At 47.8% G+C, this 24,827-nt stretch overlaps 1 protein-coding gene across 1 annotated transcript in view; it reads left to right on the forward strand.

The window, feature by feature from the left end:
* The first annotated feature begins 19,234 nt into the window (after positions 1–19,234).
* Positions 19,235–24,827, forward strand: part of SCYL1 (SCY1 like pseudokinase 1) — a 1,168,528-nt gene continuing 1,162,935 nt past the window's right edge. The window contains exon 1 of the mRNA XM_086938572.1: positions 19,235–19,427. Within this exon, the coding sequence (XP_086794698.1) occupies positions 19,323–19,427 (105 nt within the window). The 5' untranslated portion in view covers positions 19,235–19,322. The remainder of the gene's footprint in view (positions 19,428–24,827) is intronic.

Raw genomic sequence — 24,827 nt, forward strand, 5'->3', positions numbered from 1 at the left:
TGAAAAAAGGAAAGAAACATTCAGACACACCCTGCATCATACCCAATAATGATTCAAACGTGCTGTGATTATAGGATATTAGCATAACATTCCTTGAATAACAATTGTAGACACTGAAATACTGAATAAATATGATGAGAAATAATGATTATTGGCAATAAGAAATATTTAACAACCAAATTTCGTTCAAATGTTGACCTTGACATTAACAAAAACAGTACTCTGTAAATCACGGTTAAAGATAACTCCCACTGATGGACTAAGTGCAACCCAGTATTTCCAAGAGGCCTCAGTGATGGCATTTTGCTTGTGTATTCCGTCTTCTCTTCCAGAGAATGTAAGAATTTCAGATGTGTTGGTCTCCCTAGTATTTATACAAATTATAAATTAAATACCACTATTTTGTTTTATTTCTTTTATAGCGCTTTAGCACTACAGAAATGGTAAAGTGCTATAAAAGAAAAAGCAAAATAGTGGTATTTAAAATATTTGTGTACTTGTGATGTAAAGTGCTCTGACATCCTGCATTGGGATGGAAAGTGTGACAACTCATCCCAAAGCAGGGTATCAGAACGCCTTGCCTTTTCATAAACATTTGCAGTGATCTTTATCTTTCCAGGAGCAGTGAGTGGAACAATGGATGCCCACTCGTAAATCACACCACAAGTAGAAAGCTTTTTTTTGAAGAAAAAAAAGACAGACGTGCTCTGCAAGTAAAACGCGGTGCAATGCAGATTGTGTGGCCTTTTAAATATATTATGAGATTGTGAAAGGGCATCATGCTTTGAGACAGCGCAGCGCTATTTTGGGTGACTTTTTAAATATATCAGTGTTCATGAAAGTGCTGTCTCAAAGCATGATGCGTACTTTCATGATAACTAAGATATTTACAGGGCCATGCAATCATTTGTTTCACAAGCCCCGCAGCCACGTTCCAATTACTAAATAAAATCGAGTCCTGACCCAAACTCGATGGAAACTGGCAAAAGTCGGTACAACTTTCGAGGAGCGAACAGCATACAGCTTGTTCAATGGTTACGAAAGCAGACAATCAGCGTCCTGGGGCTTGGAATATGAAGAATGGACCCGCATTCGGTGAGTACATAGGAGGGATTTCTGTTTGAAAAAATGTAAACCACACTCAGCTGGCGGCGGGCGGCACTGGCAGACATTAAGCAGCAGGGACACTGGGACAGACAGGGCCAGGGGGGCTACAAATAATTAAATTATGGTGCGGTGAGAGAAGGCCTCTCGTCACGGTCCTGCGCGAGCCCCAATGCGCGTGTGTCACCTACAACAGCCGCGCCTACCCCCCCCCCCCCCCCTGCCCTAAAGGGTGGTGAACTGAGACTAAGAGCAGGCGGCGCGGAGGTGGAGACATCTGCGCACACGCCACCCACCCCCTAAAATGGCACTGCTGCTCTCGGATTAGATTAACTAAATTGTGTTTTTTTCCAAACGGAGCGAGAAAGGCAGGCACGCAGCAGAGGCAGAAGAGTACAGTAGTAAGTGACTACTACTGTACTGAGTGTCCAAAAAATCGGCCCCACCCACACCCAGAGACAAAACCGGCCCCCGGCCCCCACCCCTGGCAGCCTACCGGGGGATTGCCCGGTGCCCGGCATTGTCAGTCCGGCCCTGACTACAGAGGTCTCAATGCTGTCACTGGGACAGATGCTCACCCAATTCCAAGAGCAGATGAGCTCATTGACAGATTGGCTTCTGCCACGTTTTTGAACACATTTGATTTGACAGCTGGGTATTGGCAAATCAGGTTAGCCGAGGATGCCAAGGCCAAAACTGCTTTCTCAACCCCAGGAGGTCATTACCAAATTTTGGTGATGCTCTTTGGCTTGAAGAATGCACCTGCCACTTTCCAAAGGTTGGTAAACCAAGTCCTCACTGGGTTGGATGACTTTTGTGCAGCTTATCTAGATGATATTGCTGTCTTCAGCTCCACCTGGGAGGATCACCTGATCCACCTGAAGAATATTTTAGAGGCCCTGCAGAAGGCAGGCCTAACTATCAAGGCCACAAAGTGCCAGATAGGGCAGAGTAAGGTTGTGTACCTGGGCCACCTTGTAGGTGGGGTCAGGTTCAACCACTGGAGAGTAAGATCCAGACCATCAAGGACTGGGCTCCTCCAACCACCCAGACACAGGTCAGAGCTTTCTTGGGCCTGTCTGGTTATTACAGAAAGTTTGTTAAGAACTATGGGTCCATTGTGATACCACTTAATGACTTGACTTCAAAGAAGATGCCAAAGAAGGTTCAGTGGACAGTAAGCTGTCAAAAGGCATTTGATGACCTGAAGAAGGCCATGTGCTCTGCACCTATCTTAAAGAGTCCTGACTACTCCAAAGAGTTCATTGTCCAAACAGATGCTTCTGAGTTGGGGGTAGGAGCTGTGCTTTCACAACTTAATGTAGATGGTCAAGACCAGTCCATTGCTTTTATTAGCAGAAGGCTGACCCCTAGAGAGAAACGTTGGTCCGCAATTAAGAGGGAGGCCTTTGCTGTGGTGTGGACCCTGAAGAAGTTGTGACCATACTTGTTTGGCACTCACTTCAAGATTCAGACCGACCATAAGCCCCTCTTGTGGCTAAATCAGATGAAGGGTGAAAACCCCAAACTGCTCAGGTGGTCCATTTCCCTACAGGGGATGGACTTTACAGTGGAGCACAGACCAGGGACTGACCATGGCAATGCAGATGGTCTATCCAGGTACTTCCTCTTAGAACATGAAGACACAACTGGTCAAGGTTAGTCTAATGTCCCTGCATTTGGGGGGGTTTGTGTAGGAGAGTAGGGTCTGCTTTCCTATGGTCACCCCACTTTTTGCTTTTTGCTTCACTGGTTTTCGACTTAATGTGGCTGTGGACCTGCTAATCAGACCCACAGCCCAGCTGCTCTCTCTCTAAATTCACTACAATGTACTTTAGGTGCATTACCAATTGGATACTGGGTCACCTTATGAGCCCCTGTACAGTGTACTATAGGTACCCAGGGCATAGGTGCATCCAAGGCCTACCAGGGGCTGCAGCATGTATTATGCCACCCCTGGCTGGCCACTCACATTGACACAACTGGCTGATCACTCAGCTGGGGAAAGGTTGTGTAATCACCGTATATCTAGACACACAAATACCTATAAGTCACTCCTACGGCAGGCCTTAACAATCCTGGAGGCAGAGTGCTTGGTTTTATGTGAGATGGTGCTCTAGCATGATCTGAGCCTGTCTGCAGCTTTCGGAATCATGTCCTTATAGCTGTTCTAGGATATTGCCATACCATATACTCTTAAGTGCATTATGAACCTCCCGGTGGTTAAATGCTAACTATGGTTTGGCTTCATCAAAACATGTCGTGTAAGGTGTCATACGCTTTGGAATACTACCCCCTCGCCAGTCCTGGCGACGGGGGTAGCATTCCACCCTTCTAGAGGGAGAAGACATGTTGTTCCTACTAATCCCGGTTAAAGTTAACCAGAGCCTCAGCATCACAAAATGGATGCTGCTGCCACAGACACAAGTCTGACCTCCTGCTGCTAGGAATCCTTCCAGCGAGGGAGGCTTGGACAATAGGTTTCCTGTATTGGGAGTTGCTAGCACCACCCCAGACAGGCTTTTGTGTATTAGGGCAGGGAGGGCTGAAAGAACTGAGACACTGCCTGGGGGAACACAAGGTGTCCCATGTATAGTCCAGTTCAAACCGGTGCTGGGGCACTCCTGCCCCAGCTCTGGTGTGAAATTGGACAAAGGGAAAGGGTTGTAACCACCGCCTTCCCTGGTCCCACCCACAGGAGGGACCTAGCAGGTATTCCAGCCCCTAGATTTGGTATATAGGTAGGAGCTGAGTCCCAAGATTTTAGATTTATCCTGACTGAAACTCTGAAACGAAACTCTGGACCTACAATGATCTACTTTGCAAGAAGACGACTGAAGAATCTCCCTTGTGGTCAAGGAGTGACCACCCTGCACAAGCAGGCACCATCCAGCGATCAACGGCTTGTTTTGTCGATGCTCCCGCTGGAGCCCGAGCGAAGAGCCTGACAAGAGCTGGACTTCCAGAATACCTTCAGCCTGATCCACAGCCCCAGCAAAGCTGAGACCCGTGGAGGCGACGCGAAACGTGGGACCGGCCATCTTGAAAAGTCAGCGACCTGCTTACCGTGCAGCTTCTGAGGCATCCTCGAAGCTGTGCATTGGGGATTGAGAAGCCCCGGCCCCTAGCATCATCTGCACCAAAGATCAGCCCTGCACACTCCACGAGTTCTGTGTGGAGCCCTTCTGCATTTTCCTGCTTGACGCGTCTGCCCGGTCACCTGCCTGTTGGCTAGTGGCCATTTTGGTGATGAACCTTTGAATTTACACCACTGTTCTGGTTGCTCCAGACTGGCCGCTGCTTCCCTGAAAAGAAGCGGCCCATCAGACCTTGCTGGTCTGATGAAGAAGCCAACTTCGATTCCTGCGTGGGTTGCCTTTGCCAAGGCTTGTTGACTCCAATCCAGAAGCCGACACCGCCAACAGCGAGAGCCTTTGTGGGACAGTCCGTGCCTGACTCCTGGTCATCGTCGACGCCTCCTGGTCCATGTGGCTGCAGAGACAAGCTTCACGACATCACCTGATTGCTTCGCGACATCGCCTGGTTCCTTCCTGGTCACTGGCTAGTGACCCAGACTCTGTCCCCTTTGCTTTCAGGTACTCTTCATCTTCGATCCACCCTTGCATCCACCCGGACACTTTTCTCCTGGTTGCCTGCAGCATCTTTCTTCACGGCTTCATAGGATTCAGCGATGAAACCCGACACACTTTGACACCTATGCACCCGCTTCCTGTGGGTGAGGTAACGCGAGTACTTCGGTGCTCCTGTGGGTATTGACTATCCAACTGTCTAGGTTTCAAGTAACTTTCATCGAGTCCAGTCAGAAGTGCCCTAAAAGAACTAGTTTCTAACTCTTTCGTTTCCATTCATTCTCTATGGTAACTTGCGTGTGAGTAAAGACTCTGCACACGCCTCCCGTGGGCCTCCTGCTTCCTATCCCTTGATAGTACAGTGTAGCCCCAGCGATTCCCTAGGCCCTAGGCCTATTCATTTTTCGAGCAGTGATACTTATACCACTATTTTAGTATATGGTTTAGCGTGCCCCTAGGGCCCTACTGTATTTTGTGCAACTTATTGTATTTTAATTAAGTATCTTGTTATGTGCTTGTGCCTCTGACCTCATAAAGAGTTCAGAGGGATTGTCTAGAAAAAAATACATATAGATATTTTATATATATATCCTGTGTGGTGTCCTTTCAATTTGTATTTAAAGGAGTTACATATGGTAAAACAGCTGGCTTCACATGCCCTCTTGAGTTTAGCCTAAGACTGCTTTGTCCATGCTACCACTAGGATAGCTGGTCTATAAGGTTGACTTTACAACCATCCCCATAAGGGTTGTTTGGACTGGTGCAAGGTGCTCACTAGAATAGTGAACATCGTATACCAGGCCAACTTCTCACAGCGTGCAGTACAGCAGTGTGATGTTATAGAGAACATTGGTCCCTATTTTCAAAGGAAGAATCACATTTATACAATAATCATACTCTAGATAGGTAGTATGTCTTTTGTCCAGCCAGACAAGAATTTATTTTATATATATATATAAGATTAACTTGTTAGAAACACTTAATGACAAGTGGGCACAGCCGTGACCCACGGAACAATGAGACAAAACAATGAAGCACAGAATGGCCAAAGGGAAAGGTGAAATACGTCTGTACACTCGTATTTGAAAATTTTAACAGACTTAAATCATTCTTTTGTACACCATTGCACATTACAATATTGTTTAATCATATTGTATATGGCGTTTTAGGTGTCGACGACGTTTCAATGCCAACACTATTTCCCTGTGTCATTTATATGTACAGTAATGCGATAAAGGCATAGTGTCATTGTAATTCTTAAAGACAACAATGAATCATTAAGTTGTCCTGAGGATGATGCCCAGTATCTAGTGTTAGCATCGAAACGTCGTCGACACCGAAAACGCCATATGCAATATGATTAAACAATATTGTAATGTGCAATGGTGTACAAAAGAATTCTGTTGAAATTTTCAAATACGAGTGTACAGACGTATTTCACCTTGCCCTTTGGCCAGTCTGTGTTTCGTTGTTTTGTCTCATTGTTCCGTGGGTCACGGCTGTGCCCACTTGTCAATAAGTGTTTCTAACAAGTTAATCTTATATATATATGTAAAATAAATTCTTGTCCGGCTGGACAAAAGACATACTACCTATCTAGAGTATCCATTGGAGAATGTACAAGTATCAAGTGGGAACAAAAGGAGAAAACAGCTTTTGTGAAATGAAACGCCCACGTTCCATTTCCCAATACAGTTCTGTCCTCTCTGAAGGAAGCATAAAGAGGAACCAACACACGGGGGGAGTAGGGGTAAGGAGCAACGCAATAATAATGAGCAGCCCTCTAGAGAGAGGGGGGTTGTAGAACAGAGAAACAAAGTGCCTTACCAGCAGGGCAAGGGGCGCATAGAGAAGCAAATAGCAAATATGCAGGAAGAAAAGATGAAGGCATAAATAAGAACACTGAAGAGCTAACAGGGGAATTGATAAAAATTGTTGCACATGCATTGCAAGGAATCCATTGTAGGAAAGTACAGAAACATCATACTGCATAAAGTTCGTCAAGATGTGATTAACAAAGTCTCAAGCTATTCGCTGAAAAAGGCTGGTAAAAATAAAAAGTCATTGGATGAAGGGGATGGACCTGAATAACGCTTGTAAACATATCTGGCTGATCGTTGCACTGTCAGACTTAGAACACCAAATGCAGCGAAAGGAGATGGGCTAGCATGCCCCTTGTTCACACTATTCATGGAATTAAGTATTATAGTTTTTTTCTCAAAATATAGTGATGCTGTATTTATTCTAAGCTATCAACAAAGGAGTGTGCTTCCAAAATTTGTTAGAAGAGCAAGTATGTAGTTAATCAACACAGATGTAAAGTATCTCTCGAGGAAACCAAATTAGGTTTTTCATAAGGCCCTCACTCACCAAATTGGTTGGTGACATGCTTCATCATTGGGCCCCACCAGGAGTGGCTGAATGCCACCCTAGTGTACTTCAAGCCAGGTTACTGCTCAGCTGGTTTTGTGATAGTGATGGTGAACCTCGGGTCCGGTAACGTATGGGATGACGCAGGTTCAGAACGGGTGCTGAGCGTTGTTGGCGGTGTGCCGAGTCGCTTTCACCCCCCCTCCCGCGACCCATGGTGCTTTTAAAGATTGTACCAATTAATAAACTTGGTTCCTCTCTAATATATTGGAATCTTTAATTCAGTCTTTTTAACACTAGTAACCCCTGGTTAGGGTGGGCCTTATGGTGCCCATACAGCCGGGGTTCATTACCACATCTCTTGGTCCTGATAAAAGCATGAGTTAACCACTCATAAAAGGCAGAAACATGTTGACCACACTTTTTAGGATGAATCAGAACTTTTAATTTAGTCATCATCCTACACTTTGTTTTTAGTTATATCCAAATGGCAAAACTAATAAAAACAATTTTTTTACACAATTCGGATACTTTTAAATTCACTTCAATCATTCTTTCACCATCACTATCACAAAAACAGCTCCGCAGTAAACTGGTGTTGAAGCACACTAGGGTGGTATTCGGCCACTCCTGGTGGGGCCCGATGATGAAGCATGTCACCAACCAGGTTGGTGAGTGAGGGCCTTATGAAAACCCTAATTTGGTTTCCTCCGCCGATAATTTACATCTGTGTTGATTAACTACATACTTGCTCTTCTAAAAAAATTTGGAAGCACACTCCTTTGTTGATAGCTTGGTTTATCCCGTGGGGAGCTAGGAGTGTTTGCCTTTTTCCCTTCCTCCCTTGTTAACAACAAGCTGTATTTATTCAATCATAACTTTGTGAAATGTTTTTATGTGGGCATCACAGTAATTTTTGTGAAGTATAGGAAAAAACCTTGCCAACATCTGTGAAGTGGTTTCCAAACCACCAACCCTTCTGATCACAGCACTACAAACAAGAAAAGCGGACATCAAAGGAAGGGTGGGAGGGAACGTGTCAGGAATCACATATGGCGCCTACAGAACTACAACTCCCACAAGTGAGAGGTGACCAGAGTTTATATATTGGTGGTGGCCACTAGATGGCGTTGTATCTGATTGTTCTTTTGAATCCGGAGAAAAAGAAGTGTGGTCGTGTTCCCTGGTGAGGGGAGCCTTTGTTCCTGGACTAGAGAAACTGTAAAGTACCCGTTTATCTGGAGATTCGAAACGGTGTGATCAACCCAAAGACTAGGAGAGGGGAAGGCTTTCCCTTTTCCGCTGTTTCCTGTGCGAGCGGCTGCCGCGAGGAGAAAGCCGTGTGTTTTGGTTAACGGCTTACAGAAGACGTTTCCTGTGGAGAAGCGGAGTTTTCCCTGTGCGCGAGCGGCTGCCGCGAGGGAAGATTCCCAGTGCCTGTGCGCTAAGAGTGGGCGCTTCTGTTTTGAACTTGGGAGCTTGGATTAAGCGGAACTGATACCGAAGCAAGATCGCGTTGGGTGTTTTCTTGTGAGCGGCTGCAGCGAGGAAGAGGCGGCGGTTACTGTTACTGACAGACAGTCGGTGCAGCTATTATTGGGAACTATGTCAAACCCATAGAAAAGGAAGTCGGTAAGCCTCGGATGAGGACGCATTCGTCTTGAACTATTTTTGTTAGTGTTCCATTTGTAGTTGGGCCCAGCTAGGAATGCTAAAATGACTATATCATTTTTTGTTCTTGAAAGACATGAAAAGTACCCATCATATGTCAAACTTTGATCTTCAGTGATATGAACTGAGGTTTCTGGTGATATCCCTGCTTATCCACTGGGTTACTGGAGAGAATAATTACTGCCGCAAGGGAAGCATTTAAAGGGTAGGTGTGGTGTGTGGTTGACCCGTGTGATGCTTTGCAGAAGGTGGTTGAACTGTTAGTAATTCATGGTTTTCTTCCAGGTGGCACTCAGAGATAGAGAAGTATCTATATTTTTAGAGGACAGCTGTCCCCTCCTGATTTCAGTGGTATGTATCGTTCCTCTAGCGAGAATTGAATGAGAGTAGGGAAAAACTGATGTGATAATCTTTCTTGTTCTTGTCGTTTCAGCTATGCCATCCGTTCCAGACCCCATCCCTACCTTCCCTGTGTTATCCCTCGCTTGATTACTCTTATGCTCTGTGTTCTATGTACAGTCAGAGTGTGGGGAAATCAGGAGGTGGACCCCTTTCAGCATCACCCTGATCCTGAGGTTTTCCAGAATCCTGACAGAATCAGATACCCAAGAAATAATTGAACCTCCCGGTCAGGGTCTGCTGAAAGATGACCACACTTGATGAAGTGATGCAGGCATTGGTTCTTGTTCAGCAGGAGTTGGTTAATTCCCGGGCAGAAGTTACTGCGCTTAAAGAACGTTTTGACAGACAGGCTAGGAATCCTTTTGATGCCTCTGCAGGGGTACCCCAAATACAGGTTACTGTGCCTCCACCGATTCCATTGGCTAGTCCGGAACGTTATGCAGGGGATCCTCTTAAGATACAGACATTTTTGACGCAAATTACCTTGCATTTTTCGTGTAGGCCAGCTTCCTTCCCTACCAATCATTCTAGGGTAGCGTTTGCGATATCTTATATGACGGGGGAGGCCGCGAACTGGGCTGTCCCTTTAGTGCGCAAAGACGATCCTTTGTTGACGGACTGGAATGCCTTCCGTAGCGAGCTGGAGAGGGTATTTGATAGACGGGCTACCACCCTTAGTGCAGATCGTGATTTGTTGGGGTTACGTCAAGGGAGAAAGGATCTAATAACCTATATGACAACATTCAATAGATTGGTGGGGGAAACGGCATGGCCCGAAGAGAAAAGAATGGCACTGTACTATCAGGGGTTGAATGAAGACATGAAAGACGTCTTGGCCCAGATCGATCCTCAGCCCACGAGTTGTTTAGCATTGATCAATCTGACCCTGCGCTTGGATCACCGCCTTTCAGAGAGGGGAGGTGAGCGAAAAAGAGGTGGGCGGACATGGAGTGGGTATGAGGTGGAGAGTAGTACACACAAGAAAGATTCAGGTCCCGAGGCTATGGAAATAGGGGCGGTTCGCCCTCCGTTAACCAAGGCAGAAAGAGAGAACAGACGTGCCCTGGGGTTGTGCATGTATTGCGGCAAAAAGGGGCACTATGTGAGAGAATGTCCGTCTAAACCCCAAAAACGGGGTTTGTTTTTTCCTGCCAAAAAGATGGTGGCAGTAGTTGCAGACAACACATATGCTGTACAGGAAGACATGGAGGGGGCTGAGAGTAGCCCTGCTCCTCCTAAGGAATGGAGAATACCGTCCTTGGGAGTAGTGGATAGAATGGAAGCAGTGTCTCATGTGATATTGCCCATGTATTTGGGATCAGGACAGCAAAAGGTATCGGTGAACACCATGGTGGATTCGGGGGCTACGGGAAACTTCATAGACTATGGGTTGGTGCAGAAGATAGGATTAAAGAAAGTTCCCACTCAACTACCCGAGTTGGTGTTGGCGGTGGACGGCACCCCTCTTAAGTCTGGTCCCATTGTAGAACATACTGAAGCATTGGAATTAACTCTGTGTGGGCATCCCTGGGATCATGTAGAATCTATTGTGCTAAATATGATCGAAGCTCCACAATATGAAGTCATTCTAGGGATGCCGTGGTTGTGGAGACACAATCCTTTGATGGATTGGAAGTTGAAAACTATCCAGTTCACTTCGGAGTATTGTGTATCCGAATGTTTGCAAGACAATGAGGGGTCACATACTCTATCCTTGGCCCAGAGTTATAGGGTGGCTACGGCAGCGGAGAAAGAGGTGACGCTACCGGTAGAATACCATCAGTACCGAGCAGTGTTCAGCAAGGTGGAGGCAGAAAAACTTCCACCTCATTGCGACTACGATTGTCGTATTGATTTGGTGGAAGGTTCCAAGATTCCTACATGTAGGGTCTATGCGTTGTCTGATTCTGAGACGAAATATCTAAAAGAGTACTTGGAACATCTGTGCTCGTTGGGGTTCATCAGACCTTCACGATCCCCAGCGGCCTCGCCTCTTTTCTTTATTTCTAAAGCAAACGGTGAGCTGCGCGCTTGCATAGATTTTAGACAGCTGAATAAGATCACGATTAAAAATCGCTATCCTCTTCCGCTCATACCCGTCCTGTTGGACCAGGTGAAGGAGGCCAACATATACACCCGGTTAGACCTACGAGGGGCGTATCATCTGGTGCGAGTTCAGGACGGCGATGAGTGGAAGACGGCGTTTAAAACGCCCTTTGGGCTATTTGAATATCTGGTGATGCCGTTCGGGCTCTGCAATGCCCCTGCGGCATTTCAATTCTTTCTAAACGATATCATGAAGGAATATATTGACCGTTTTGTTGTCATCTATATCGATGACATTTTGATTTATTCCGATGATTCAACTCAGCATGTCGGTCAGGTTGAATTGATCCTTCAGAAATTACAGGAACACTGCTTATATTGTAAATTAAGTAAGTGTGAGTTTGGAGTGACTGAAGTGGAGTTTTTGGGGGTGATCTTGAATCCTCAGGGGTTTAGGATGGCGGAAAGAAAAGTGAAGGCAGTGCAAGAATGGCCAGTACCTAGGAGTGTGAAGGATGTGCAATGTTTTCTAGGTTTCTCCAATTATTATCGGAGATTTATTGCCCATTTTTCGCAACTAGCCTCTCCAGTGACCCGGTTGTTGAGAAAGGGTGTTACATTCTGCTGGAATTCGGAGGCAGGAGAGGCCTTCGAACAGATGAAAAAGGCTTTTTGTTCTGCCCCTATTTTGAGACATCCGCAATCTGATGTTCCATTCATTGTAGAAGCTGATGCTTCGGACATCGCCATTGGAGCAGTCTTGTCTCAAAGAGATAAATCCACCGGTCAGCTGCACCCGGTTGCATTCTTGTCCAAAAAACTGAATCCTGCAGAGGTGAACTATACAGTGGCAGAAAAAGAACTGTTGGCAGTCAAAAGGGCCTTTGAGGAGTGGAGGCCTTACTTGTGGGGGGGTCAACATCCTGTTACGGTGTTCTCGGATCACCGAAATCTACAATTTATGAAGACTGCTCGGCACCTTTCGCAACGCCAAATGCGTTGGATGCTCTTTTTCGCTGAATATGATTTTACTATTACCTTTCGCCCTGGGGCGGACAATCGCAAAGCAGACTCTTTGTCCCGCCAATTGGATCCCGGAGCTTCATCGAAGGGAGAACAGTTGTCGATTCTGCCTCCAGAGAGAGTGGTGTGTGCCACTACTGTTGAAATGTTCCTGGAAGCTGTCCGTAAACAACGTCCTTCCTCACAATGGCAAATTTGGGCGAGTAAAGAAAAACAACGTAACTTGAAACATGGACTGCCTATGCGGAATAATGCCCTGTTTCTTCCCACGCATGAACTGCGTCTGATGGCCTTTAATTGGTGTCATAACGCCATGGTGGCAGGTCACCCGGGACATACTAAAACCTTACAGGCGCTACAGAGACAATTCTGGTGGGAAGGAATGATGACCGATGTAAAGTCTTGGATTGAGCAATGTGAGATCTGTGCAAGAGCCAAGAGTGAACAAACCAGGAGTAAGGGGTTGTTGATGCCTCTTCCTACCCCCTCCAGACCTTGGCAAGTGATAAGCATGGACTTTGTGCTGGGACTACCACTGGATAAAGGTTGCGATGCCATTCTGGTAGTGGTGGATAGCCTGACCAAAATGGGTCATTTTATTCCTTGTCGTAATCTTCCTACAGCTGCTCAAACCGCGCAGTTGGTGTTGACGGAAGTGGTGCGGTTGCATGGAATCCCAAAGACCATCATATCGGATCGTGGACCGCAGTTTGTCGCTAGGTTCTGGCGTACTTGGTGTAAGGCGCTGCAAGTAAAAGATGCTTTGTCTACGAGTTTTCACCCCCAGTCTGACGGTCAAACCGAGAGGCTTAACCAGACCCTTAAGAAATATCTGAGGTGTTACGCCGAAGAGGCCAATGATTCCTGGGTCTCTTTGCTGTGGTTAGCCGAATTATCCTATAACAACGCATGGCACAGTTCTACGGGGGAATCCCCTTTTCGGGCCAACACGGGTTATCATGCTGACGTCTTGCCTGTGACCATTCCTAGTGATGTGCATAACCATCCTACCGTGGCGGCTAGGATGAAGGCTTTGCTGAAGATACATCGTAGGATACAACAGCATTTGGAAAGGGCAAAAACTACATACAAGAAGTGGGAAGATCGACGACGTCAGAAGGGTCCAGTATATAGAGTGGGGGATAAGGTGTGGCTGTCGACCAGAAACATACGTTTCCGCTACCGCAGTATCTTTCATCCTAGGTTTATTGGTCCCTATGAAGTGCTGCGGGTGGTGAATCCGGTGGCATACAAACTGAAGTTACCAGCATCCTTACGCATTCATCCTGTTTTTCATTGCAGTCTTTTGAAACCCGCCAGAACTGGGAGGCGTCAAGCGGTCCCTCCAGTGATGAGAGACGGTCAATTGGAGTATGAGGTGCGTCGTATCTTGGACTCCAAATACCAACGGGGTAAGCTGTGGTATTTGATATCATGGAAGGGATACGACTCGGAAGATGACTCCTGGGAACCCAGTACCGAGGTGCATGCCCCTCTTGCGATTCGTAGATTCCATGCTCAGAATCCTGGGAAACCTGGTGCTAGAAGGCGCCGTTAAGGGGGGCATACTGTCAGGAATCACATATGGCGCCTACAGAACTACAACTCCCACAAGTGAGAGGTGACCAGAGTTTATATATTGGTGGTGGCCACTAGATGGCGTTGTATCTGATTGTTCTTTTGAATCCGGAGAAAAAGAAGTGTGGTCGTGTTCCCTGGTGAGGGGAGCCTTTGTTCCTGGACTAGAGAAACTGTAAAGTACCCGTTTATCTGGAGATTCGAAACGGTGTGATCAACCCAAAGACTAGGAGAGGGGAAGGCTTTCCCTTTTCCGCTGTTTCCTGTGCGAGCGGCTGCCGCGAGGAGAAAGCCGTGTGTTTTGGTTAACGGCTTACAGAAGACGTTTCCTGTGGAGAAGCGGAGTTTTCCCTGTGCGCGAGCGGCTGCCGCGAGGGAAGATTCCCAGTGCCTGTGCGCTAAGAGTGGGCACTTCTGTTTTGAACTTGGGAGCTTGGATTAAGCGGAACTGATACCGAAGCAAGATCGCGTTGGGTGTTTTCTTGTGAGCGGCTGCAGCGAGGAAGAGGCGGCGGTTACTGTTACTGACAGACAGTCGGTGCAGCTATTATTGGGAACTATGTCAAACCCATAGAAAAGGAAGTCGGTAAGCCTCGGATGAGGACGCATTCGTCTTGAACTATTTTTGTTAGTGTTCCATTTGTAGTTGGGCCCAGCTAGGAATGCTAAAATGACTATATCATTTTTTGTTCTTGAAAGACATGAAAAGTACCCATCATATGTCAAACTTTGATCTTCAGTGATATGAACTGAGGTTTCTGGTGATATCCCTGCTTATCCACTGGGTTACTGGAGAGAATAATTACTGCCGCAAGGGAAGCATTTAAAGGGTAGGTGTGGAGTGTGGTTGACCCGTGTGATGCTTTGCAGAAGGTGGTTGAACTGTTAGTAATTCATGGTTTTCTTCCAGGTGGCACTCAGAGATAGAGAAGTATCTATATTTTTAGAGGACAGCTGTCCCCTCCTGATTTCAGTGGTATGTATCGTTCCTCTAGCGAGAATTGAATGAGAGTAGGGAAAAACTGATGTGATAATCTTTCTTGTTCTTGTCGTTTCAGCTATGCCATCCGTTCCAGACCCCATCCCTACCTTCCCTGTGTTATCCCTCGCTTGATTACTCTTATGCTCTGTGTTCTATGTACAGTCAGAGTGTGGGGAAATCAGGAGGTGGACCCCTTTCAGCATCACCCTGATCCTGAGGTTTTCCAGAATCCTGACAGAACGAGCATATGGGGTGTGAGAGATAACTAAAGTCAATTGCAGGAAGTGAGACCGAGCGCGCGCTGGCAAAAGCAGTCTGCTGCTTTCAAGTCCGATGCCAGATGCCAGCTTCGCGCTTGAATGCCTCAAATATACTGGCCGTAAACCGCATTCCAAAGGTCTTTTGGGAGCATTTTCTGGTGCCCCTTCTAAATCTCTCGCATAGCGATCGCTTACGCGATAGCTAGGCTCGACCTAAAAAAATCAGGCGGGATTAAATCCTTTTTTAACCTCCTTACCTCCCATGTCTTTCCTCATTGTGCTGTCACTGGGCGGCCTTGATTCATTGCAACACAGCATGACAGCGTACACCTGGATACACGCTGATTCAGCAGTTCAGGGCTATAAAAGTGCTTTGGCTCTCAAAGAGACAGGCTACCACCACTAGAGGCCAACGTGCCTATCATTTCATGAGTACTGATATTCTCCTGGGCTGTAGAGAAGTGTCAGTACTCAGAGTGATAAAAATAAGAATTGCCAGTACTCAGTACCTGTGAATACCGGCCCATTTCAATCACTATTTTTACACAAAAAAAATCTGTTTGTCAACTTGATAAACAGATGCTTTTTAGATCTCGCTGTCCAATGAAAGACCTATTGTTGTCGGTGTGCCGGGAATGTGAGACAAGGGATGTGCACGCGCAAGCCCTCGGAGATTTCACCTCGTGGGCGCGCACGTCCAGCCCGGCGCCGTGCACATCTCCTGTCCACATTCCCAGCAAGTCAGCCTATCGCGCATGCATGCACACAGACACACACGCACATACACAGACACGCACGCACACGCACACACACACAAGCACACACACGCACGCACACACACCTCCCGCAACTTTCACACATGTTTCTTAATTTCCCCTAAAGTCTCCGCTTTTGTTCTCTCTCTCTGCTCTACCTCCCCTCTTGTTTTTGTTTGTTTCGCTCCCCACATGTACTCACCTCCCTCTTGGTGATCCAGGGGCCCGGCTTGCATGTATCTGTGTCTACGGATGAATGTGCATCATCTATAGGAATCCCTCTCTAGGTCCTCACAGGCACTCACCTCGCTCTTGGTGATGCGGTGCCTCGCTAGCTTCACAACGGCGAAGTTGCCCTTCCCCAGCGTGCACTCGATGTCGTAGAAGCCCACCAGCACCGGGCCGCGCTGGGGGTGCCCCGGGGGCTCGGCCATGACCATGCTGGGGCCGGGGAGCAGCGGAGGTGGCACCGGGGAGCGGGAGCCCGGGGAAGCGGCGTGAGCATCTCCGGCTCCGGTGGCAGAGCTCAGCTTCGGCCAGGGGGGCGGGGCCTACACCCGGCACTGCCCCTCGGTGATGTCAATTGGCGTCAGTGCACAGGGAAGAGCAGAGGCGGGGCCTGCAGACTTTCACAGTTCACTGCCAAGGCGTCGCCATGGCGACCACAGTCAGAGTTGACGTCACCGCCGAGATGTCAATCAGGGAGTGTGTCCGCTGCCAGCTCCTTGGCTGTCAATCTCCGGAGGTGGCCAAGGAGGAGGAGGCAGACGCCAGCTGTGCAGAGTGCCTGCCCTCGCCTACACTGTCTCTCCGCACCCATGCAGCTGGATACCGCTTGCACCCATGGCGTGGGTATATCCTTTATGTGCCAGCTCCGTTAGCTCAGGGTACGTGGTAGCCCCGGAAGATAATTGCACGCCGCACCATCTCTGCAGTTTACATAACCTCTACACTGATCTGTGCGTGGTACTTAGGGTATATCACTCCATAAAAATGGCGCTAATAAATCTTGCACCGAGCACTCTTTACCAGGAACAGCCACTCTACTCCGTCTAGAATGATCCACGCAGCTCTTATTATGTGCAATGTAGAGGCACTCACCACATACCATTCGCAGGTATATTTGGGGTATCTCAGTGGATGCAATTATATTTATATTAGGATACACACCTGTAAACGGTCGATATAGTAGCACTAGTAAAAATGCAAACACCAAGCAGTGGCATGACGCACGCATGAGCCCGTGCAGAAGGTGAGCGGAAACCCCCTAGTCTACCGCATCTCACAGACAGATGTTCATTGGCCTCGGGGTGAATAGGGGCCCTCTGACGGTTGGGCTCCCCTGAAAGCTTGGAGTCTCTCCTGTGACGTAGGGGCTGCAGGGGTTTGCGTTACACCCCTGCACGGCACCCAACACTATCTGTGAACAGTAAACGCCTTCAAGGGTACATGCAGTTCATCCACTCCATCCAGCCATCCATCCCCCCCACTCCACCCCCCACTCCATCCATCCATCCCCCCCACTCCATCCATCCCACTCCATCCATCCATCCCCCCGCTCCATCCATCCCACTCTAACCATCCATCCCACTCCATCCATCCATCCCCCCACTCCATCCATCCATTCCCCCCACTCCATCCATCCATCCCCCTACTCCTTCCATCCATTCCCCCACTCCATCCATCCATCCTCCCACTCCAACCATCCATCCCCCCACTCCATCCATCCATCCCCCCACTCCATCCATCCCCCCACTCCATCCATCCATCCCCCCACTCCATCCCCCCAATTCCATCCATCCCACTCCATCCACCCCACTCCATCCATCCATCCCCCCACTCCATCCATCCATCCATCCCACTCCATCCATTCATCCATCCCACTCCATCCATCCATCCCCCCACTCCATCCATCCATCCCCCCACTCCATCCATCCATTCCCCCCACTCCATCCATCCATCCCCCTACTCCTTCCATCCATCCCCCCACTCCATCCATCCATCCTCCCACTCCATCCATCCATCCCCCACTCCATCCATCCATCCCCCCACTCCATCCATCCCCCCACTCCATCCATCCATCCCCCCACTCCATCCCCCCCATTCCATCCATCCCACTCCATCCACCCCACTCCATCCATACATCCCCCCACTCCATCCATCCATCCATCCCACTCCATCCATTCATCCATCCCACTCCATCCATCCATCCCCCCACTCCATCCATCCATCCATTCCCCCGACTCCATCCATCCACCCCTCCCCCGCCAAACACTCCATCCCTCCCCGCCTCACACTCCAGCCCTCGCCCCACACTCCATCCCTCGCCCCACACTCCATCCCTCGCCCACACTCCATCCCTCTCCCACCCTCTATCTCTCGCCCTCCCTCTATCTCTCGCCCTCCCTCTATCTCTCTCACCCCCTCCCTCTATCTCTCTCTCCCCCTCTATCTATCTCTCGCCCTCCCTCTATCTCTCGCCCTCCCTCTATCTATCTTTCGCCCTCCCTCTATCTATCGCCCTCACTATCTATCGCATCACCACAGCATCACTCGGCACCACCACAACATCACTCAGGGGCACCACAACATCACTATGCGCTACCACAGCATCACTGAACGCCACAGCATCACTCGTCGCCGCCACAACTTCATTCACAGCCACCACATCATCAATCTGTGCAACCATTCAACAACAACTGATTCAAATATGTTCTCTCAATGTTTCAAGCTTTATTACAAATGTCACAAAAAGATGTTGATATTTCACTTCTGTTCTTGGATTTTGTCACAATAAAATACACTGAACATAATCTTTACAAAAGTTATTTACAAAAGTTTAAGCTATTAAGCTATTGCCATTATAAATTACAATACCTTTTATTTAAGTATTAATTATTTTAAAAAATTAAAAGCCATTGTTATTTGTAATATCAATACATCTAAGTCACTTAAATACAACACATATTGCATTACAAATGCAATAGGTGTCACATTTGCGAAAGTTAAAACTATTGGCATTGTAAATGACAAAGCTATTAATTTCGCTATGTTCAAAACCAACACATAAGTAAAAAATGTGTCATTTACAATACCAATAGCTCAGAATTTCCTGATGCGAGACCTATTGCATTGCAAATGCTTGTTTTCTCAAAGCCCTCATGCCCTGGTTTCACTTTAATGACGGACACGCCCCTTTAGGGGCTGGGGGTGTGTGCAGTGAAAGGGGCGTAGCCTGCATGAATGTGAAAGTGCCCGTGTGCGCTAGTAAAAACAAATATTTGCAATGCAATAGGTCTCGCATTTGTGAGAGTTTAAGTTATTGCATTGCGCATACTTGTTTTTTAACTACATCAGTGGCAACCCTAATCTGAGCTCAGTGGAATGTTTCCCCCAAGCTCTCACGCTTGCTCCCTCCCACTTGCTCTAACCACCACAGGGACCTCCCTTGTCTTTCTCTGCCTTCTAGATTCGCTATAGCCTTCGCTCCGCCTTGTCCCCTCCCTCTCTGGCAAGCATTCCCTCCAGTTGTTGCTATAAGATGTGGTTCTTCGCTCGGGACCCCTTCAAGGATTTCCCTTATGATCTAGGGACAGATGCGGAGCCCGTGCCAGGCATATGGAGCTTGCAGCGTGGAAAACGAAAGGTGAGTGTTCAGGTTGGCTTCCGGGTCTAGAGGCCAACCTGAACCTCGGTCTCGAGTGCAGGCGCCGCCGATCGGAAGTACTTCAAGCTCGGTATGACGTGGCGCCTGTGACCGTCTAATGAGTTCTCTACGGATACATCATTGTATGAGAGACATGGGATGGAACGTTCGCCACTAAATATCAGCATATCTTTAAAAATGAATGAATGAATTTTTGTTTTTCCAGTTTTACCGTTTATCTTTCTCAAGTGAGGTAACGATGGACGAAGATGTCCTGTACCGCTTGCTCACTATTTTTTGTTTGTTGTTGCAATCCGTACTGTACGGTGTTGCTTTTGTTGTGGACACTATACGGGGAAATCCTGGAGACCAGTAAAAAAAAAAACCTTGTATGTATTTGTTGCCGAGTGTAGCATGAACTACATCATCGGGGTAAGCGCTGTACTGGGAACATAAGGGGAGAGAACCGCACTGTGTTTAACAGAGACGTACAAACTTAGTATGATTTAAAGTACAGTGCCAGTGATTTGCACCGTATTTTATTACAAAAGAGTGTATGGTAGGTAAATGTGCCTGTAATTTAATTACAGAATTTTGAGTATTACAGCACCATAACATACAAAGTAGGTAATGGTGCATTAGCTGGTAGGGATGACAGCAAATACTATTAAGCAGGTTTAAATCTGTTAGAGGGGAGCAGGGGATAGCAATATCAAAGAAGAAACAATATTAGGGGTGGAGAACATAAGTCAGAAAGGCTACATAAAGTGTGGAGAGGGCTATAACCTCACTTGGTTAAAATTGGAGTACCAATACAAAGTACTAAGGTGGGGCTTCGCTGGTACTGAAGTGGGGCTTCGCTGGTACTGAAGTGGGGCTTCGCTGGTACTGAAGTGGGGCTTCGCTGGTACTGAAGTGGGGCTTCGCTGGTACTGAAGTGGGGCTTCGCTGGTACTGAAGTGGGGCTGCGCTGGTACTGAAGTGGGGCTGCGCTGGTACTGAAGTGGGGCTGCGCTGGTACTGAAGTGGGGCTGCGCTGGTACTGAAGTGGGGCTGCGCTGGTACTGAAGTGGGGCTGCGCTGGTACTGAAGTGGGGCTGCGCTGGTACTGAAGTGGGGCTGCGCTGGTACTGAAGTGGGGCTGCGTTAGTGGTGGTGCACTAATGAGGAGGTGGAGTTGTGCTGATGGGTGCGACATGCTGAGGTGTTGGTGCTGGGTTGATGCTGTGCAGAGATAATGCTGCGCTGGTGCTGCAGTGGTGGTGCATGATGAGGTGGTGCTGTGCTGATTCTAAGATGCTGCTGTGCTGATGCTGAGGAGGTGCTGTGCTGATGCGGTGCTGGGGTTGTGCTGAGTGATAATGAGGTGGTGGTGCGCTTGAGCGAAGGTAGTACTCGGTGGTGCTGGGTGATACTGATGTGGTGCTAAGGTGGTGCTGTGCTGGTGCTGAGTGACACGGGTGATGCTGTGCTAATGCTGAATTAGTTCTGCATTGGTGCCAAGTTGCTGCTGAGGTGGCATGCTGGTGCTGAGGAGGTGGTGCTGCTCTGATGCTGTGGTGGGGCTACACTGGTGGTGACGCACTGATGCAGATGTGGTGCTGTGGTAGTGTTGAATGATGCTGAGCTGGTGCGGAGTGATACGGTGGTAGTGCTGATTGACGCTGTGCTGAGCTGTGCTTTTGTGGCGCAGAGTCATGCTTAGGTGGTGGTGCTGTGTTGGTTCTCGGGTGGTGCTGAGTGATGGTGAGTTGGTGTTGTGCTGCCTTATTGCTGATGAAGTGAGGCTGTGCTGGTGCGGGGCTCTGCTGGTGGTGGTGCAAAGGGGTAAAGTCTAGTATGCATGGTGTGATAGTGTACTGCCACTACAGACACCACATCTTCAATTGAAATCACCATTACAATTACACAGGCATACACTTATACTGCTGAGAATATGCAGTGCACAAACAAGAATATGTGGAAATGTTATCACCTACAGTTCAAGGTATCAGATCTGCACACAGGTGAGAGCGCTCTAACAATGCTAATGGGCCTGGGCACAGCTGAAGACATACCATCTGTACCAGGGAGAGACCACTACTTAGTAACCAGGAGATCGGATGGTTGGGGCACAGCTTAAGGCATCACATCTGTACCAGGGGGAGACCACCGTTTAGTACCAGAGCGACTGGAATGGTGCACACCTGAATCCATCCGATCTACACACGGGTGAGACCACTCCAACAATGCAGAGGGTCCGGGGTTCCCAGTTAAGGGAGGGATGGTTAAAGACGGAGGCTTTGCACCAGCGTGAGACCAACACTTAACAAAAGGAGAGTCCGGGCCCCGACTCTGCTAAAGGCACCAGATTTGTGTACTGGTAAGTCCACTCAAAATGTAGGGGGGATAGATAGGGGAGCACAGATCTGGACCTATGTTTGACCAATGCGTGAAGCCTGGTAAAGGGCACTGCAGTGTTTAGGATAGAAGGGGACCATGAGCAGGACACCATTCCTGTAGAGGCGAGACTAGCACCCAGCAGTAGAGGGGGGTCTGAACTGGCACAAGGTACGGCTGTGGGCCACTGTTGAGTACTAGCTTTGGACATATAGCTGAAGAGACCACTGGTAGAACTGGCAGTGGGGGCGGTTCAGGGCAACAGTTCTGTACATTTGTGGAAACTGGCGGCACCTGTAGGCAAAACATGACCCAAAACCGCTCCCTGAGAGGCATGTAGCAGAATGGGGAGCTCGGCTTTACGGAAAATATTTGAATAATGTAAAATACTTTTCACCAAGTGGGGGCTTGCCCTCCCACAGTGGTTTGTGAATCATGCTACTGTCACCCATTCTGTACTTTGCCAAAACTCTGGGGTCTGGACTCCCCAGTCTCACCTCTCCCCCACCGCTTCATTGCTCTGACTCAAAGCCATGGCTAAATTACCAAAAGGGTTGCAATACCTTTAAAATGCACTATGCAAATGCCAAATAACAATATTCTTCATTGAGTTGGTGTTTGTTGTGTAGCGCCTGCTGACCCTAGCAGTGCCATGTCCACACAGGCATCACACTGCCTAGCTGCGCCTCTGCAGCATAGGCCAGGCCCTGAATGGCGGACAGGCATTCACCAACTACAGGTTCTGCCCACGATGAACAACGCTTTAGTTTCTAGGGGGGTGCACAGGAAGTTTATGTCATTGGAATCGTGCTGTGTCTTTATTCTGTAAAAGGATTCCAATAAGTAGTGCTGGAGTGTGCAGGCTCATGTAAACTCTATTGTGCAGAGTTGTATTATGGTAACGTTTTACAGTGCTTACTACCCTTAGACAAGGCACTGAATGTTGTATTCGTTTTTCTCCTTACAAGATGCACACTGGCTCTCGAGCTTTTCACATGAGCCCATGGCATAAAATGTTGCCCCACACCCATCTTGTTGCCTGCACTACACCCCTTGCGTTTTTTGAACTTAAATGTGTTAACTGACCATCTGGGAGGAGAACCCATCTCATGGCCGAACTCGCCATGTATCTTTTGGAACCGTCCCAGTCACACTGCAAGGTCGTATGACCCCCCCCTCCTTTCTGTCTAAGCAGCCCCCCAAACTGATGATTCTGATGTTAGCTAGTGTACTAGCTTCTGATGTTAGCTAGTACACCAACACCTCCTGCAAACGCCCTTTTTAATTTTTTTAAAAAAAGGCTTGAAGCGCAGGAATCACTCTTGATTTCTGTGCTTTAATTTGCCTCCTATCGGTGGCGGCTGGTAAACCTTGAAAGTGGTGATGCGGGGGAGCGTAGGATGGAAATGTGTCTGAAGTCTCAGGTCAGTTTTTTAGGTCCAGCCTAACGTTGCAGCTCATGCGCGATGAACTCTTTGTGAGACATCTTGTGATCAAGGAGATTTCAGAAGGGGACTTGAAGCCCTGCCCATCAATCCCATTGGCTGGCATCATTCTTTATGCAAAACGCTGGCCTCCAATTGGAAATGAGGCTTATTTGTTAATGCTCTGTCTCCTTTTCATCCGGCCCATTTGGACTGGATTGTCTTCTTGCCGGCTGTCGTGACGATATTTCTTATCTTTGGAGGCATGGAGGGACGGATCATGTTTCCTTTTTATTACTTAATGCCGGGAGGCGCATGTGGTCATGGGGAGGACAGGGGCATCCCGGCATACTCTGGGTGCTTTTACTTTCAGCAGCAGTGCACAGTGTTTATTGTGTGTTGTTTAACGTTTTAGATCGTGATGGCGCTTATATCATTAATGTGCTCCGTGCGCTAGCAGTACCCGTCCGTCTTACCTTTGCTCTCCCCCCCCCCCCTCCCCCTTCAGCATGCTCTGCGGTATGCCATTATTTGCACTTCTAGTCACGTGAGCCTCTCGCCTTTGCACTCAATGGCTCAGAGCTATTCCCCAAGAGTCCTGTCTGGGCCTCCAAACTTAAGCACAGCTGTGGACACACGGGGAAAGGAGATACCGTTACGCGGCATCCTGGGGCGATGCTGCGCCACATGTGTATCCTTAATGACAATCTATAATGTAAACTTATGCGAAGCATCATTGCCTTGGTCCCTTTTTGACAAGAAATGCTGCGTTTCCCATATTTCTTTGTTGACTACAACATAAAAGAAAAAACTTGCAAAGTGTTCTCTGAAATACACTTGCCTGTAACGTGCAATTTCTGCTTGTTGAAACATGCTGATATCCGGCTTGGCTAAGGGTGGCACTGTGCTGGTTGTAATGTTCGAATTGTCTTTACCCTTTGATAACGTGGACAACCCAATCCATACTATATCGATTGAGAAAGGTGACTAGAGCATCTACACAGACCACCAATTGGTGGTTTTGGTTTCTAACTGACAGGTTGACTCTTCATCAATACCAACCCGTGTGGAGCTACTTAGTTCTCCATTGTCATCTGTTTGGTAGTTAGGGAAAATGTATGTGGAGACCTTATGGCAGGGGTGTCATGTGTACGACTGTGAGAAGTTGGCCTGGTATATGATGTTCACTATTCTAGTGAGCACCTTGCACCAGTCCAAACGACCCCTATGGTGATTGGTTGTAAGTCAACCTTATAGACCAGCTATCCTAATGGTAGCATGGACAAAAGCAGTCTTAGTCTAAACTCAAGAGGGCATGTGAAGCCAGCTGTTTTACCATATGCAATCCTTTTATTACCAAATGAAAGGACACCACACAAGTTATATATTATAAAATATATGTATTTATTACTAGAATAATCCCCTGTACTCTTTATGAGGACAGAAGCACAAGCGTTAAACAAAGAACTTCATATAACATACAAAAGTTGCACAAATATGGATAGGCCCTGGTGGCCACTCAAACCATACACTAAAATAGTGGTATAAGAACCACGTCACGAACAATGGTAAGGCCTAGGGCCTTGAGAATCGCTGG

Source organism: Lissotriton vulgaris, chromosome 9 (genome assembly GCF_964263255.1).
Source record: "Lissotriton vulgaris chromosome 9, aLisVul1.2, whole genome shotgun sequence".
In the NCBI taxonomy this organism is placed as follows: Eukaryota; Metazoa; Chordata; class Amphibia; order Caudata; family Salamandridae; genus Lissotriton; species Lissotriton vulgaris.